The sequence below is a fragment of the Apium graveolens genome, chromosome 1, assembly GCF_009905375.1.
Source record: "Apium graveolens cultivar Ventura chromosome 1, ASM990537v1, whole genome shotgun sequence".
Lineage (NCBI taxonomy): Eukaryota > Viridiplantae > Streptophyta > Magnoliopsida > Apiales > Apiaceae > Apium > Apium graveolens.
Window position 1 is genome coordinate 15,038,083 of NC_133647.1, and position 15,657 is coordinate 15,053,739.

At 33.8% G+C, this 15,657-nt stretch overlaps 2 protein-coding genes across 5 annotated transcripts; both read left to right on the forward strand.

Annotated features, from left to right (window-relative positions):
- The first annotated feature begins 1,823 nt into the window (after positions 1-1,823).
- LOC141661194 (glycosyltransferase-like KOBITO 1) lies at positions 1,824-10,695 on the forward strand. The gene is made up of 11 exons (XM_074468179.1): positions 1,824-2,307; positions 4,241-4,390; positions 4,480-4,532; positions 4,883-4,991; positions 5,092-5,226; positions 5,386-5,430; positions 7,949-8,136; positions 8,509-8,650; positions 9,335-9,381; positions 9,528-9,615; positions 10,046-10,695. Exons 1-11 carry the CDS (start codon positions 1,963-1,965, stop codon positions 10,316-10,318), a joined length of 1,575 nt encoding a protein of 524 aa, XP_074324280.1. The 5' UTR covers positions 1,824-1,962; the 3' UTR covers positions 10,319-10,695.
- A 1,687-nt stretch (positions 10,696-12,382) lies between these two features.
- On the forward strand, positions 12,383-14,865 carry LOC141661200 (protein IQ-DOMAIN 11-like). 4 transcript variants are annotated; one of them, XM_074468189.1, is made up of 6 exons: positions 12,383-12,622; positions 12,735-12,874; positions 12,952-13,263; positions 13,579-13,797; positions 13,904-14,035; positions 14,178-14,865. In XM_074468189.1, the coding sequence occupies exons 2-6, from the start codon at positions 12,782-12,784 to the stop codon at positions 14,739-14,741; spliced, it is 1,320 nt and encodes a 439-aa protein (XP_074324290.1). In that variant the 5' UTR covers positions 12,383-12,622; positions 12,735-12,781; the 3' UTR covers positions 14,742-14,865. The 4 variants fall into 4 exon arrangements, with proteins under 4 accessions (XP_074324290.1, XP_074324298.1, XP_074324285.1 ...); XM_074468197.1 differs by having other exon boundaries at positions 12,741-12,874; XM_074468184.1 differs by having other exon boundaries at positions 12,383-12,595.
- Positions 14,866-15,657: the final 792 nt, after the last annotated feature.

The following is a 15,657-nucleotide window of genomic DNA, read 5'->3' on the forward strand; positions in this document are numbered from 1 at the left end:
AATGCAAAGCACTCAACGGATGACTCAAGGCACTTTTAGCGGATGATCCATAAGAGACTCAACGATAATCCAAGCTGAGTATCAACGGATAACAGATTCAAATAGCATTAGAAAGCGACTAGACAGTCACATGGGTTGGTTGTATATGAAAGGAATGTGGCATCCTGTAATCAGATTTATGAAGATCAAGAAACATTTCCATTTCCATGCAAAACAGGGACGCTCAAAGATGCTATATCTATCTGGATTTGCATGGGACAGAGAAATGAAGAAATATGTGACTAGACTTAGATAATAGATTTATGTTTCGTATTATTACACATGTAACTTGGTGATGTATAAACCAAGTATGGCAAAAAGTTAATTATTGATTGACAAAGTCAACACAAGTAAGAACAAGAGAGCATTTGTAAATTGTATCTTCTAGCACGCTCAAGTTCAGTTTGTAAGAACTCTTGTAAGTAGCTGTGTGCTTTTGCAACACATAGATCTTCTACATTTATATATATATCTGGTTGAAATATCAATCCACCAGAAAGTTTTTAAACAACTTTATTTATTTACTTTGTGTTTTGAATACTTGAATACTTATTATCCGCACCTAACTTATCCAAACACTGTTATATGTATTCGTAAAGAGATTTTAAATTTTTCAAAAGAAATTAAACCTCCCTTCTGTAATTTTGTTGTTAGATTTCTAGGGAATAACAAGAGGCACCTAGACTCACACTGTCTAGGACAACTTGATAAATAATGTAATCCTTTTCCCTCTTTTACAGAGCCCCTGAAAAAGAGACTGAATACGGCGATGCCCTATCTCTATCAACATCTTTACGGAGAGGAAAAAGTTTCAATTCAAGTTGGAAACATTTTATGGATCAATGTATTGACAATTTGGTTCTGAAAGAATAGGCATATGCAAGTAATATTGGTTTTACTTATTGTTCTAAAAGGTGGAAATCAGCATTGTTTGGTAGAGCAACATTTCAGTGATTAAATCGGATAATCGGTGATTACTCGGATTAATTAATTGGAGCATTAATCGGACGTGTTTAATAAAATATAAAAATAATTAATTTATTATACTAAACATATTAATTTAAGAAAATAGTGCAATGATTAATCGGATTATAAAATCGAATCGGCAGAGCATATTAAAACGATTAATCGGTAAAATCGGTGATTTTTAAAACATAGGTTTTACTCACTAATTTGAGAATGATAATGCTTGATTTTTTTTGTTAATATTGATTAAATTTTGATTATTATTTTTCCCCAAAAGTAATTTGAGTATTGTACTGTATAAGTAGTGTAATAACTAAATATACATCATTTTTATTATATAAAAATTGATGTATACGAGTAAAATATAAATAAGTTTTTTTGCGTGAAAATTGATTTCTACACCTATGTAGATATCAGGTTAAAGTGATGTATAATGAAAAATAAATATCAGTTTTTTAGGTTAAAATTATGTGTAATTTGATATAGATATCAGTGGCCTTCCGATATCTAAAATAGACATCTCGAAAAAAAGATAGATATCGGTCAAAAATCAATTTTTTATTTTCGTGTTATACCTGTTCAAGAATGTATTTTTATTATGAATGATATTTTTCGAATAATTTTTTATTTTCGTGTTATACCTATTCAAGAATGTATTTTTATTATGAATGATATTTTTCTTTATGTTAAAAAGTAGCTGAAATTATGAACATCTTTAATGATAAAAACTTTAGAAGTATATATTTTCGAATTTTGAAAAGTAATACAATAACCAGATTTCAATATTTTGACAATAAATCAAGTTATTTTCCGTAATGATATTCTTGGGTCACCAACACTACCAAGACAAACAGCAGTACATTCAAACAAACATTTCATCCCCGAACTCATAGATTTCCTTTTCCCCCAACCTATACACACAAATCTCTCTGTATCTCTCTCTCTCTCTACCCAACAATGGCAGGGGGTCTGTACGCACCAATCAGACCCCAAACCTCACCCTCCCAATCAACTTTCACTTCAAAACTCCTTCTTCTTCTCACTCTCCTCCCTCTCTCTCTTGCTACCTTCGCTTTTCTCCTCCAATGGCGCGGCGGCGCCGTCAACGATCCGATCAGTCGGTGGTCTCCGGAACAGTCGCATTTGTTTCCTGGTATGGATGTTACTTCGCCGCTTCCTACTTTAGGTCATTCGGCTGGGTCTGATTGTTCTTTAGTTGCTCGTGGTGGAGGTGGCAGTGGTGGTGTGTTTCCGTATTATCGGGATTGGAAGTTTGATTATTCGGCTGATCTTAAACCTAAGGTTTGTGTTTTTTGTTATGTGGAAGTGAAAGTTTTTGTGTGTGTGAGTTTTATAGTGATCTGATCTGTTTGGTATAGTTAGTTTTGTGAAATTGAGATGGATAGTGTGTGTGTAATTTGGATTGAATTTAAAATTGGATTAGTGATCTTAGAGCTAATTTATGTCAAGTTAAGTTATTAGTGATCTCTCTCTCTCCCCTCTCCCTCCTTCTCTCTCCCTCTCTCCCTCCCTCCCTGCCTCCCTCTCTCTCTCTCTCTCTCTCTCTCTCTCCCCCTCTCCCTCTCCCTGTCTGTCGTTCACGTTTGTATGTCCCGAGAGTGTGGGGGTACACACGTTTTGTGGATGATCTGATTTATGTGTGACAGTAATTTCGAGTAATTGATGTATTGAATTTTTCATCTTAAGTTTGTGCATGATCTGATTTTTGTATTGAAGTAATTTCAAGAAATTTTTTTATTATAATTTCCATCATAAGACCTAAGCTTACTTATGTATATCCCGAGAGTGCGCATACACATGTTTTGCGGATGATCTGGTTTATGCTTGACTGTAATTTCGAGAAATTAATGTATTAAAATTTTCATCTTAAGACCTAAGCTTCAATTTAGCTCTCTTCTCTCTCAAGTCTCTGTCTCACACACTTCCCAATCTCATAAGAATTTCCAATTAAATTATTGATCTTAATGCAACCATCATCTTTGTCGAAGCGTAATGGTTGTGGTTTACAAAGTTTGGCGAATCATACATGCTACATAAGTTTATTGTCATTTGTAGGATTTGATTTACTAATATCTGGTTGAGTTTTTGGACCCCTGAGTCTCACTAGTGTACTTATATCAATGTTTAGTTGTTAATTGTTATATTCTGTTAACTACTGAGACTCTGGAGTAAAAATAAATCGACCAGATAATTATAATTTATACATCATATCCTACAATTGATGATAAATTAAAGTAGCAAAAATGATTCACCAAAATCGATCAACCACATAAATTCTGCTTCACAAAGATTATGGTTGCAGAAATATCTATAGTTTTAATGGTGATTATTATGACGCCGAAAAGGATATGTGTGTGGGATATAGAGAATGCTTGTGGTGTCTTTACCCTATAAAGAGAGAATGCTTGTGGTGTCTTTACCCTATAAAGATTTTTTCTTATTAGTATGGGGTTATAGGAGGTATAATTGTTTTTCTATTTATTGAGTATTTATAGAGAGTTAATGCTACAATTTGCAGATGTATCCCATTTTCAATCATGTAAAACTTGACTTTCAACATTATTAGGGGATTTGACTATGGAAATATCACATGAGTCCTGCTTAATATTTAATTCTTAGAGCACGTTTCAGTAAACAAAATAATTAACTTATGAGTTGTGACATGAAGTGAAAAATTGAAGTTAGTATTTGTTTTGATAATTTTATTGTTATGAGTAACGTATGAGTTATATAAATTTGAAAAACAAAATATGTATACAAATAAATATGTAGATTTTACACTTAAAGGATGATACTAAACTTTGATCAAATAAAATTAGAAAAATAGAATAAGTTGTTCAAATAAGTATTCCCTATCAACTTTTTTGCTTTACACGCAATTACCTAAGTTCCTTTAGATTTTTGCGTACCCAAACAGGGTCTGTTTGTATAGGAGGGTAAACCTTGCATCTTACTTGACTCACAGGCATAATCTATGAAATTTTAGATTTCCAACTTTACCTGATTGAGTAAATAAAATGCTTTTTATAAGTCATTTTCAGTTTTCACCCTTTGCTTGTGCAGACTTTTTCACTCAACAGATTTATGTGTTATACTATTATATGATGTTGTAAATTCAAGATTAGATACTCTTGATAGAATTATTTGTTATCAGTATGAGAGATGTGTTTGTTTATAACCCCATCTTGACATCTTGTATTGCTTCTTCTTGCAGATATGTATCACAACCACTACATCCGCTGGCTTGGAACAGATTTTGCCCTGGATGTTTTATCATAAAGTTATTGGAGTTGCTACCTTTTTCCTTTTTGTTGAAGGGAAGGCTGCATCTCCAGAAGTATCTAAAGTTCTAGAATCGATTCCTGTGAGCCCTCTGTTCTCCTCTTTATAGCTGGTAATTCTTCTCTATGGTAACAACTAACAGCTGATAATGACCATGCATGTGTTTCTCAGGGGGTGAAAGTAATATATAGAACCAAAGAGCTAGAAGTGCAACAAGCTAATAGGTTTGCCAGTTTCACACTCTATTATAGAAGTAATTATTGACGTTATCTATCCTTTGAATTCGTGTGCTGCTGGTTGTCTTTGCAATCAGTGCTATTTTAGTTTTCATCTGATGTTTTGTTTCAGTGTTTACATTTTGGTGGATTAGCAAGAACCCATTTTTGACTTGTGCAATCTCTTTACATATAAACTTTATTATCTATTGTTATGAAACTGATATTTCCAAAACAATTTATTTTTACACCAGTAGTTCCTCCATACCACACATTATTCATACATGTATTCTAATTATTTGTTTCCCAAAGTACTGACTACTAAATCAGCATATCTCTTACGTTGTTGACTTAAACAGTCGAATTTGGAATGAGACATGGTTGTCAAGTTTCTTCTACAAGCCATGCAACTATGAGCTTTTTGTTAAGCAATCTTTGAATATGGAGATGGCTATTGTCATGGCAAGGGTATGCACATTAAGTTAGTGTCCATTAATATCTATCCCGTAATGATGGGGTGAAGTATGTAATCTTGACCTATACCCCCCTTTACATGGATGATTTTTAGAATTTTGGCATGGATTGGATAGTTCATCTTGACACCGATGAATTGTTACACCCAGCTGGAGCCAGGGAGTATTCTTTGAGGCAATTGTTGCTGGATGTACCAGGGGATGTTGATATGGTTGTCTTTCCAAATTATGTGAGTAATTATGTATGCAGTTGTTGGATATATGCTCCTCTTAGTAATTAGAAATAACAGATGTTGTAACTTTTATTTTTTCGTTATATTTACCCTTAACTATCAAAAACAATGAAGAATTATGAACATCCACACTCATATCAATACTTTGTTGTTCAGGAAAGCAGCGTTGAACGAGATGACATCAAGGATCCTTTCACAGAGGTATATCTCATCTAATTTTCCGTTATAATTCTGTATATCCTTTCCTATACCTTTTTAGCTGAGCACTTGAACAGATGAGTGCATAATATGTTAAGCAATTTCTTATGAAAGAACTTTCATGTTTTGATATATTTTTTCCTGCTCAGCATCACATCACTCGTAGACACTTTCATGAAGGATGAACAAAAATGTGATGGATCGTTTCAAGGAGTTCTTAAAAAAAATATTAACTCAAATTAGTTTGGCGTAACAGAAAGTAAAAGGAACACCTAAAACGTTGACATAAACTAACTGCCTACTTGTTAATCAATTGGAGGGGAAATTGCTCTAGGAATCATTTATTTAAAATGAGATGAAATAGGATAGGTAGATACAGTGATACATGTTATACAAAAATTGAAATGTAGATTCTAGATTGCATATCGATACATGCGTCTGCATATGGATATATAAGGAACCGCTCCATAGTTAGGAAAGAACATGGACTAATTAAGAGCCACCTCGGCACTCGATTAGGGATTAATATGGTAACATGCTTAACTGTTCAAGATTAACAGCCCATTGTTTTCTAGTTATAGTCAATTACAAAATTTTAATTTGAACCCTCGAACTCTTATTACCAAAGAAGAAAGGGTACCCACAAGGCTAAAGCCTATTAGCAGCAAATTTACTTGGTAAGATTGGGGAATTCCAGGCAGGGTCAAATTTATTGTGATGGTTGTAGTTAAAATTTTGCCTTAATCTAAAGGCAGTGCAAAGCCCAATTTATGTTCTCATTGCTACAATCGTGAAGTTTATTCAAGTCGCAACTTTTATTTCATCTAGTTTTCAGAATACAGGCTGCTTCATTGAATGGAACTGTTAGCTTATTTATCTTCAGAGTCACTAATATTGGCACTTAATATGTTCTTATATGATATAATGAAGTTGCCCATAATTTTCTTTCTTGACTACGTGTATTAACAGAAAAAACCCTCGACCGCAAGTGTCTCATATTTTGATTTAGCTGAACATGTCAAATGAGGTTTTTTGATATCTTTTTACACCCTTCTAATGTATGTGCCAATTTTTGTTCTGTAATGCATACATCATACAGTTTATGAAGTACAGTTTAGGTTGATGCATAAATAGGAGTTGTGTTTACTTCTGTGCTTGGTTAACTAGAACACTATGTGGCCCATATACGGCTCTGAAATTCAGAAATTTGTTAGTTGTGTGACAGTGTTTTATGAATTTATGTTTAATGTTCTGTATGATAAAATTCATAAAAAAAAAAGTAAACCTATATGCGAATTGAACCTAATGCAACCGAGTCATCTAAAATGCAAAAAATTAAGCTGTTGTAATATTTATATTTGTAGGAAGTGATAAATAATAATGCTTTTCTTTGTTGCTAATTAACATCAAACCATTTTCATTCGTTAAAGTTTTTACTTGAATTAATTTTGCATATCTTATTATACAATGTTGAGTAAGCCAAGCACCCTTGCTTCGTAGTTTTCAATTGTCCTTGTTAATGGGGTCTACCTAGCGCCTTCTTGAGCATCCCAACATTGACTTGACATCCATGGCTGATGAGAACCCTAGAATTAGAGTAATTGTAATTAATTATTTTATACCGTTAAATTGTTAAATTATTATTTTTTATTTAATAGAAATATTTTCCTTAGTAGTCATTGAGTTTTAACATTTGAGTTAGAGTAGTACTAGTTTAGAATTGTTGATATATGCCTATATGGTTAAGTTCTTGATTTGAAATCATTTCGACTCATTATGAATGTTGAATTACTAGTTAATTGTCATTTCGAGAGCTTTCACCTACAATCTCTCTTAAATCTTTAAACCCCTTATTCAGTATCCTTCGCCTATTTTCTGTCCTTTTCGTGACCTTTCCTGGATCAAGTTGTATTAAAGCCTCAAATTCCATCCTGTTTCTGAAGTTGTTTTGTTGCGACTCACTCAAACTCGTAAACTATCCCTTAAATGTAAAAAAATTATGTGTATTGATCTTTATCTTAAGGAACATGAACCAGTTTATCATGTGTAGGGTAAATGGAAAAGTTTCATACCTGTATTATCTACACCACAGTCATTGCATCGTTGTGATCCCATTAAACCATAACTCCTGTCCTAAAATGTTTAACTTGTATTCTTGCATGGAGCTTCTTCTGGAATTTTGAGTGAATTTTTGTTCTATCTGTATTTGTAAATAAATACATTTGTTGTGTGATATATTTAGCACTTAATAGTTGCTTTGTCGGAGTATGATTCACTGATATAAGGAGAAGAGTGCCGCCCCTTGGGCCTGAAATATCCTTTGGTGAAGCTCTCTTAAATAGTTAGTACCATTAAGCATCTTACATTGCAGGAACTATAATGTGTTACTTTGTATTTTACCTTTTATTGGCCGTACTAGATATGACGTATGTTGCTTTTTGCTAAATGCAATAACTTGATTGAACTTTAAAGTTAGTGTTAATTTTAATGCCTTTTGTCTGTTGTATCTGTGTATGAACAGATATCCATGTTCAAGAAGAATTATGACCATCTTCCAAAAGATACATACTTCGGTTTGTATAAAGAATCAACCCGTGGGAATCCAAATTACTTTTTAACTTATGGTAATGGAAAATCAGTTGCTCGGATTCAGGATCATCTACGTCCCAATGGTGCTCACAGATGGCACAACTACATGAAAACCCCAAAGTATGATAATTTTATTAATATATATCTTCTGCTAGCTGCTGTGGTGTACACTGTAAATACTCCCTCTGTTTTTTTATTTAATTTGTCGCTTTGACTTTTGCACACATTTCAATGTGCTTTGAACGGCTAGTTAGAATTATCATTTGTAAAATTCTTTTTTGTATATAAAAGTAGATAACTTATTTTTTTAATTCACAAAAAGAAAATTTTTAAAATTATATTTTAATTCACAAAAAGAAAAATTTTAAAATTATATTTTTAACTAGCCGGTCAAAGCACATTAAAATGTGTGCAACGGTCAAAGTGACAAATAAAAAAACAGGAGTATCATTTAATGAACGAGTAAAATGATACCCATATAACCTTTGGCAGAGAGATCAAGTTAGAAGAGGCTGCTGTTCTACATTACACATATGCAAAATTTTCAGATTTGACTTCTAGAAGGGATCGATGTGGTTGTAAGCCTACAAAGGAGGATGTTAAAAGATGCTTCATGTTGGAATTCGACAGAGCTGTAAGCTCTCTACCTCACTCACTTAGACACACACAATCTCTCTTTGAGCCAGGAAGGATTGTTCCCCTACAAATTCTGACATTAGAGTACCAGATACATGCGAATTTAATTGAACTTAATGTGGAAGATAGTGTTTAACAAAACATTGCCGGGACTCGTTTCCAAAGTCTCGGGAACTATATGTTTCTCAATTTATCTTCAGGTTGTTCAGTTTTAAATTGATGATGTCATATATGTTTTGAACAAGTAAATGCTTTCTCGTTTACCTTTTGTTACACAATCAATGTGATGAAGTGACACGCCATCAGTAAACTGATATTAGATCTTTCCCAAGTAAATTGATTTCACATGTATCTAACATCTCCGGACCCTGTTTGGTTTGGTTATGCCATTGGAAAATTTTAGATTATTAGATCTTAGTTCAGATATCTGATATTATTTTCAAATTTTTTCAAGCAAGTAATATGTATCGGTTAAGACTTAAGAGTCGCTAGCATAGTCATATATCTTCAAAACAAAACTGCTTTGATTTATTGGACATGGCGAGTGATCTATGCTGAACCTTTAACCTAGTTATTTAGTCCAGTTATGTGTTAATATTTTTAACTAATAGTAAATGTAAATGGCTTAGTCGACTACATGTTTAATACAACTTGTTTACTTATATTCCGATACATGATGCAGGCCTTTATTATTGCTTCGACTGCGACAGAGGATGAAATGTTAAGCTGGTAATATGAGCAATAAAGTAGTATATATACACTTCACTTCATTTGTTCACTGTGAATTTTTGTTTGAAAGTACTCCTGGAAACATATTTAACTCTTAACGTTTAAATGTCATTTCTGTGCACCTGACAGACTTTCATTGTCTGTAGGTACAAGGAACATGTTGTATGGACAGACAAGACCGTTAATTTGAAACTAATGAGAAAGGGAATTCTAACTCGCATATATGCTCCTATGGTAAGCAAAAAGAAAGAATATACATGAAAAAATCTTAATAAGAAATTGATTTTGACCTGATCACCTCGGCAATGCTATTATATATCAAGTAAGATTGTTATAGCATGGTGAATCTGGGTGACTTGAGCACTAGTATGATTTGGTTAATTGTGTAAGGTGAACGTGGTAAGTAATACATCTGGAAGAGGTGCTATTTGAAGTAATGAAGTTAATTGTGTTTTTTATTATTGTCGCTAGTAAATTGTAGGTTGCTATCTTGCACTATATCTAGTCTAGGGCTCTAGGCTAAAAACAGGATAATGGATCGTATACCTATGAAAGAACTGATTTTTGATTATGTTAATGTGGGCAATGAAACTCTAGATGTTTTTAGTATCAGAATTTCCTGTATTTTATTATATTGTATATTTTTTAATTTGGGTTTCTATAGGTCATAGTTCAAGGTTTACGGGAGTCTGGTGTGTTCAGCTCTATTATTGCATCTGCCCCGTCGACTCTCTCAAAAGACAAGTTTTTGGCATCTGTTGAGAGTAGTAACTCATCTAGAGGTACTGCTATGGAGTCGGTGACAAGAAAAATTGGCAAAGGCAAAGAATCTCATGCAACTGCAAGGAAGGCTCTAGAGGTTGTAGACAATACAATTCATGAAGCTGCAGTGCCACCATTGTCTCCCCCAGGCTTTGATGGTGAGTTGCTATTCTAAGCACAATGCTTCCCATTCACAGTTGCTGCTGCACTTCCTCCTTGACATGGTAGAGATTAAAAATTCTCAATATTACTTTGGAAAGGACTAGGAAAGAAAATGTAGGCCGATTGTTGTTGGGAGGTCATTCTGCTTCAGTTATGTTGGTTCCCGATCATTACCCAAGCGCTGACGTATGTCGAGATAGATATGTGAAGAGAGATAGGAATAGCCAGGGTTTCGTCTTCTTTTTCTTTTTGGAGGGATATAGGAATGGATGGGGAAAGGGAGATGGAATGAGGTAGGGCGGAAAAGGGGGAGATTGTGACCATGTACCATTTTGTATAGTAAAGTTTCTCCTACTGTTTTTCTTGCTAATCCATCATATTATTATTTCATATAGTTACTTATTACACGATTTAGGTTCATACATACTGATTGTTCTGTTGTCATAATCTTGTGGCCTTCCTGGATGAGCTGAGTCATTTTTGTCACTTGATTTTGGGTGGCCATAGTGTATCTTTGTTTATAAAATCATTTATTTTTATTGTAGTATATTATACAGATGCATATTAATGAAAATCTATTATTATAAGTATGTTTTCCTTGCCTTTCAATTGTCCGAAAAATTTAAACTTTTTATTACAGTTTAAAGTAAATACAGTAAAATTTTGAAATAACATGTCTAAAAAAGTGTCGTTAGCATCAATATATTATAATAGAACTTATGTTATAGAATCGTTTTAATGAATATTACAGAGTCTTGTTTTTTGGCACATGCAAATAACAGTTGTTTTACTAATGACAGGCTTGTTGCCCCTGTGCCTCGCTTATTTTTAACTTAAATTATCATCGTTAACGGTTCACTTTAGCTTAAGAAATATAAAAAAATATTTTTAACTTAAATTATTATCGTTAACGATTCTCTTTAGCTTAAGAAAGATAAAGAAAGTAAGTTTTCTCATCTTTCAATCATCATAGCTCATCTTTCGATCATTATAGCTCAAAGGTAGATTAAAGCAATAATGGTCCTGTTTCCGGGCAATCATGTGCCAGTTAAGGTTAATCTAACATACTATTCAAGGAGCGTAGATCTATATTTCAAGAGCCTGGATCTAAGGATTTTTTTTTTAACCTTCTATGGATATTTTCCGCAGAAGGGCTTTTTCGATAATGATTTAAGGGTTCTGGAGCAGTGTGTTAGATATGACATATATAACACACGATCATTAGGGATTAACACCCGAAAGCAATATACATGACCATTAACATTATGGATTTGGAAGTTTATAGTTTAGCTTTAAGGCTGATATAATCCACTTCTGAGGTTTAAAGTGCAATTAAATGCAGTAGTGAATTCTAGTTCTACAAGAAGATGAAGTGTATGCACAAAACCTTAAGCAGTGGGAGAATAACTTAATATATGTATTTCACGGCTTATATGTTACAATAGGTACCTGGATGCAATGTCGTATGACTTGAAGAGTAGAGTGATTTCACGTCTTAGCAAGTGTTGTAATAGTGGAGAGTAGAGTGATTTCACGTCTTGGTAAGTGTTGTAATACTTGAAGTTAGGAATAAATACCATACTCAATTAACATGGGTACATAAAAACTGAAAATTTTAATGGTACCCCAGATAACATCACTCGCTTGTGCTCAAGACCGGCTTAACACGACCACTAGTAGGTCGAAGAGTTCCGAAACCATGTTACGTTATCAAGTATCCCGAAAACTTAAGTATAATGAGGAGATGACCATGTATATTAAGTCCATGTGTTAGTAGCCTGGAAATGAATGATTTGTGAGACTGCAGAATGTACTCTGCAGATGGATCAAACTTACACGTACACCAACAATGATCATTGATAATTGTACTGCCAGATACAATTGTCCAAAATCCTTGTTATCTATAGGTTGGACGGCCACTCATGTTATCACAAACAGAAGAACATGTAAGAGGTCCCATAAAACACAAAATTTCCAATAATTCATGAGAGCTTTCCCTCCACACAGATAAAGAAGATTAGGGGACCATCTCTTTTCATATCTGGTATTTATCTCAAGACCCACATGCTCAAACTTTCATGTTGATCATGTAAACAATGAGAAATGTGAATAATCTTACAAAAGAAAACTATTGATTTGGGATGTATAAATATGTCAAATATATTAAGAAGAAAAAAAAATGACAGTCACTTGGCTTTTATAAGTCAATGTAGCACTTCAGAAGGGTTTTAGGTGTTGACAGTGCTTCTTTATCATCTATTCTTCTGACAGACATAATAGGAAAGTTCTGGTAAATGCTCTATCAGATATTATAAGAGTTGAGTACTTGTCGTTGTACATCCGACTTTCTGTTATAGAAGCTTTGATCAGTCATGCTTTACTTGCAAACGTCGGGAACAAGTGAAATTATCTTTGTTAATATTTTGTAGTTGCAGATTAATGACCCTTCTGAAAACCACCTTGAGATGTATGCTTCATGAAAAGTGATGGTTGTGCAATGGCAAAGAAGAGCTGGCTTAGTGTGTTGAAGAAGTTCTTTTCTGTAGCATCACATTCAAACCGAGATAAGGTAAATACTACTCACAAAGAGGCAAGCTTACTCTTTATTTGTACATCACACAATCCTGATTACTATGTTTAATGCAGAAAAGAAGGAGATGGATGTTTGGAAGAATGTTTATCAAACCTCATGCCGCGATTTCAGCTCCACGCCTATCTCAGGAAAGTGTAATAAGTGAACTAGAGCTAGCTCACAGCAAGAATGCATATTACATTGATGTATCGGCAGCTGATCCTGCTGCTGTACTTGTCCGATCTCCTGAAGTTAGCAAAGAGGAACGACGACAGTTCGGTGCAAACAATACTGAATGTGATACTCCTCCACCAACGCCTCAATGTGAAATGGAAATTCAAGAGTTTGCTGCCATCCAAATTCAAAAAGCCTTCCGAGGTTACCTAGTAAGTTACCAATTTCATACACAATGCCATAAAAACTACAGAGTGGAACTCTTCCGTTTACAAGTAAATCATAGACTGCACCCCTAATTCTGATAATATAAATTCAAACTAAATATATTCTCTATTTTAATACACCCTAAAACTGAATGAAGTTTATAATATCACTTCAGCCATTCCAAGTAGTTGAGTACAAATATAACTGTTATAGATTTTCTCTTTCAAGTCTACTCCGTACGCTAGAATAAAATTAAAAACAAAATTTGGGAAGTAAATGAAAAATTATGCATTCCTTAATGAATTAATAAAACTGTTCAGGCAAGAAAGGCTCTAAAGGCATTAAAGGGACTAGTGAAGCTTCAAGCTATCGTCAGAGGTAGAGCTGTTAGACGCCAAGCAATTGTTACACTCAACCGATTGCAATCAATTGTTAATATCCAGTCTCAATTCTGTACAAATAGAAGCCAGACGACGGATAAAACTCATTGTTATCAACGAAACAAAGAGTTACAGGAGTTTACAGGCAAGGACATAAAGGTACTACTTCCCGCTTAATCCTTCCTCTGTGTTAGATTGCTCATTCCATCCTATGTGCTTGATAGTTCGAATTATATAACTCAAAATGGCTTAAATTGATTTGTAGATGGATTTTAACAGTCAGAAAAGACAGGACGAGGGTCTTTTGACAAAGGAAGAAGAGAATATTCTATGTTCAACCAGGAGAATGGCTGCTATTAAAAGAGACAGATTGAAGGAGCACTCTTTTAGCAACAGAGTAAGTTTTAGACTTCATATTTTGTTCTCGTTGTTCACTGCAATAGTGTCATAAATACGATATACAGAGAAGAATGAACACATAGATAACTATTGGAGAACATGAACAAAATATAAATTACAAGATACCTTCTAAATTGCAGAGGTCAGCTGAACTAGAACTTAACAAAGTTGATGGAAGATGGAGATACTGGTTACAACAATGGGTTGACACCCGACTGGCTAATACTGAAGATCTCCAAGATGTGGCTGCTGTTTTCTCATCAAAAGCCAAAGGCAGAGAAGAATCAAGAAGCAGACTGACAAAGTCAAGAACCACAAGGAAACAATGCAACAATGACAACGAATTAGACATCACGCCAATACTAAGACCATTTCGTTATCCAAAACACCAGTCCATTCAAGAGGATGGCAATTCTATTAGGGGGAAATCTCCGGTGGTTCCAACCTACATGGCTGCTACTGAATCTGCAAAAGCTAAAATTAGATCGACAAGTTCTCCAAGACCAAGGCCAGTACACTTTGATGCTCAATCAGACACACTTTCTCCATATAAACATAAAATATCTCCAATTTCTTCTATCAACAGTGAGGTGACAACAATCAGTATGCTTGCTAATTCTTGCACTGGCTTCGTACAGAAGACTACTGGTTCCAAAGGGCATGTAAGATCCAAGAGAACTTTGAAGTATTTGAGCATTGATTAAGCATAATGCACGTGAAATTGAACTCTGATTATCCCTTGTTTTACAAATGGTAAAGATTTTTCTGTACATTTTCATGTTCAAAGGGCACGTTCTAGACATGATCTTGATTCTTGTACAAAATTTATCAGAATCATCAAACTATTCCAATTCAAGGCAAGCAAACTGCACTTCTAGTGGGATGTAACATTATTTCTTCAAAAGCTTTGCTGTTTAATTTCAATTTTAACACTTAGGTGATTCATGTCATTATCAATTATATGATGTTCACAAGATATTTATTCGAACAAAATATGACAAGTACTTTAATTGTTAATAAAAATCAACAAAATTACCAAACCACCACTAATTTATATTACTAATCACCAAAATTGAAATTTAATCTTTACGACAAAATACATCATACAAACACACCAACAAATTTAGAAATCCGATACGAAACAAAACATTTCTTAAATATATAAGTCTAAATATAACAAACTATATATATGTACCAAAAATCAATAAAAAAATCAAAAAAATTACTATCTAAAATTCATTCTCAAGGACTTAGAAAAAGTCTCCCGTCTCGAATCACCCGCCTTTCGCTTTCGGAAATGAACTGCAGAAGCTGATTTTAGTGCAACATCAAGATTCTGAAAATTGGCAATCGAACCTGAAATTTGATTGTTAAACAAAAGGGTAATGTCCCTTAAGGGCTTCCTCAACTTTCTCTTCTTTTTCGATATTGATTTAAAACTCAAACACGACACTAAATCTCGGTCGATAGTGAACAATGTTGAAGGAGGGAAGTTTTCTTTGTTGTTAAAATTGAGTTTACAAACAGAAAAACCCTCCATCTGTTATATTGAATATGTTTGGAATAAGGCATGTATTACACAGACATATATACACATATTTGGAGGGAGTGATGAATTCA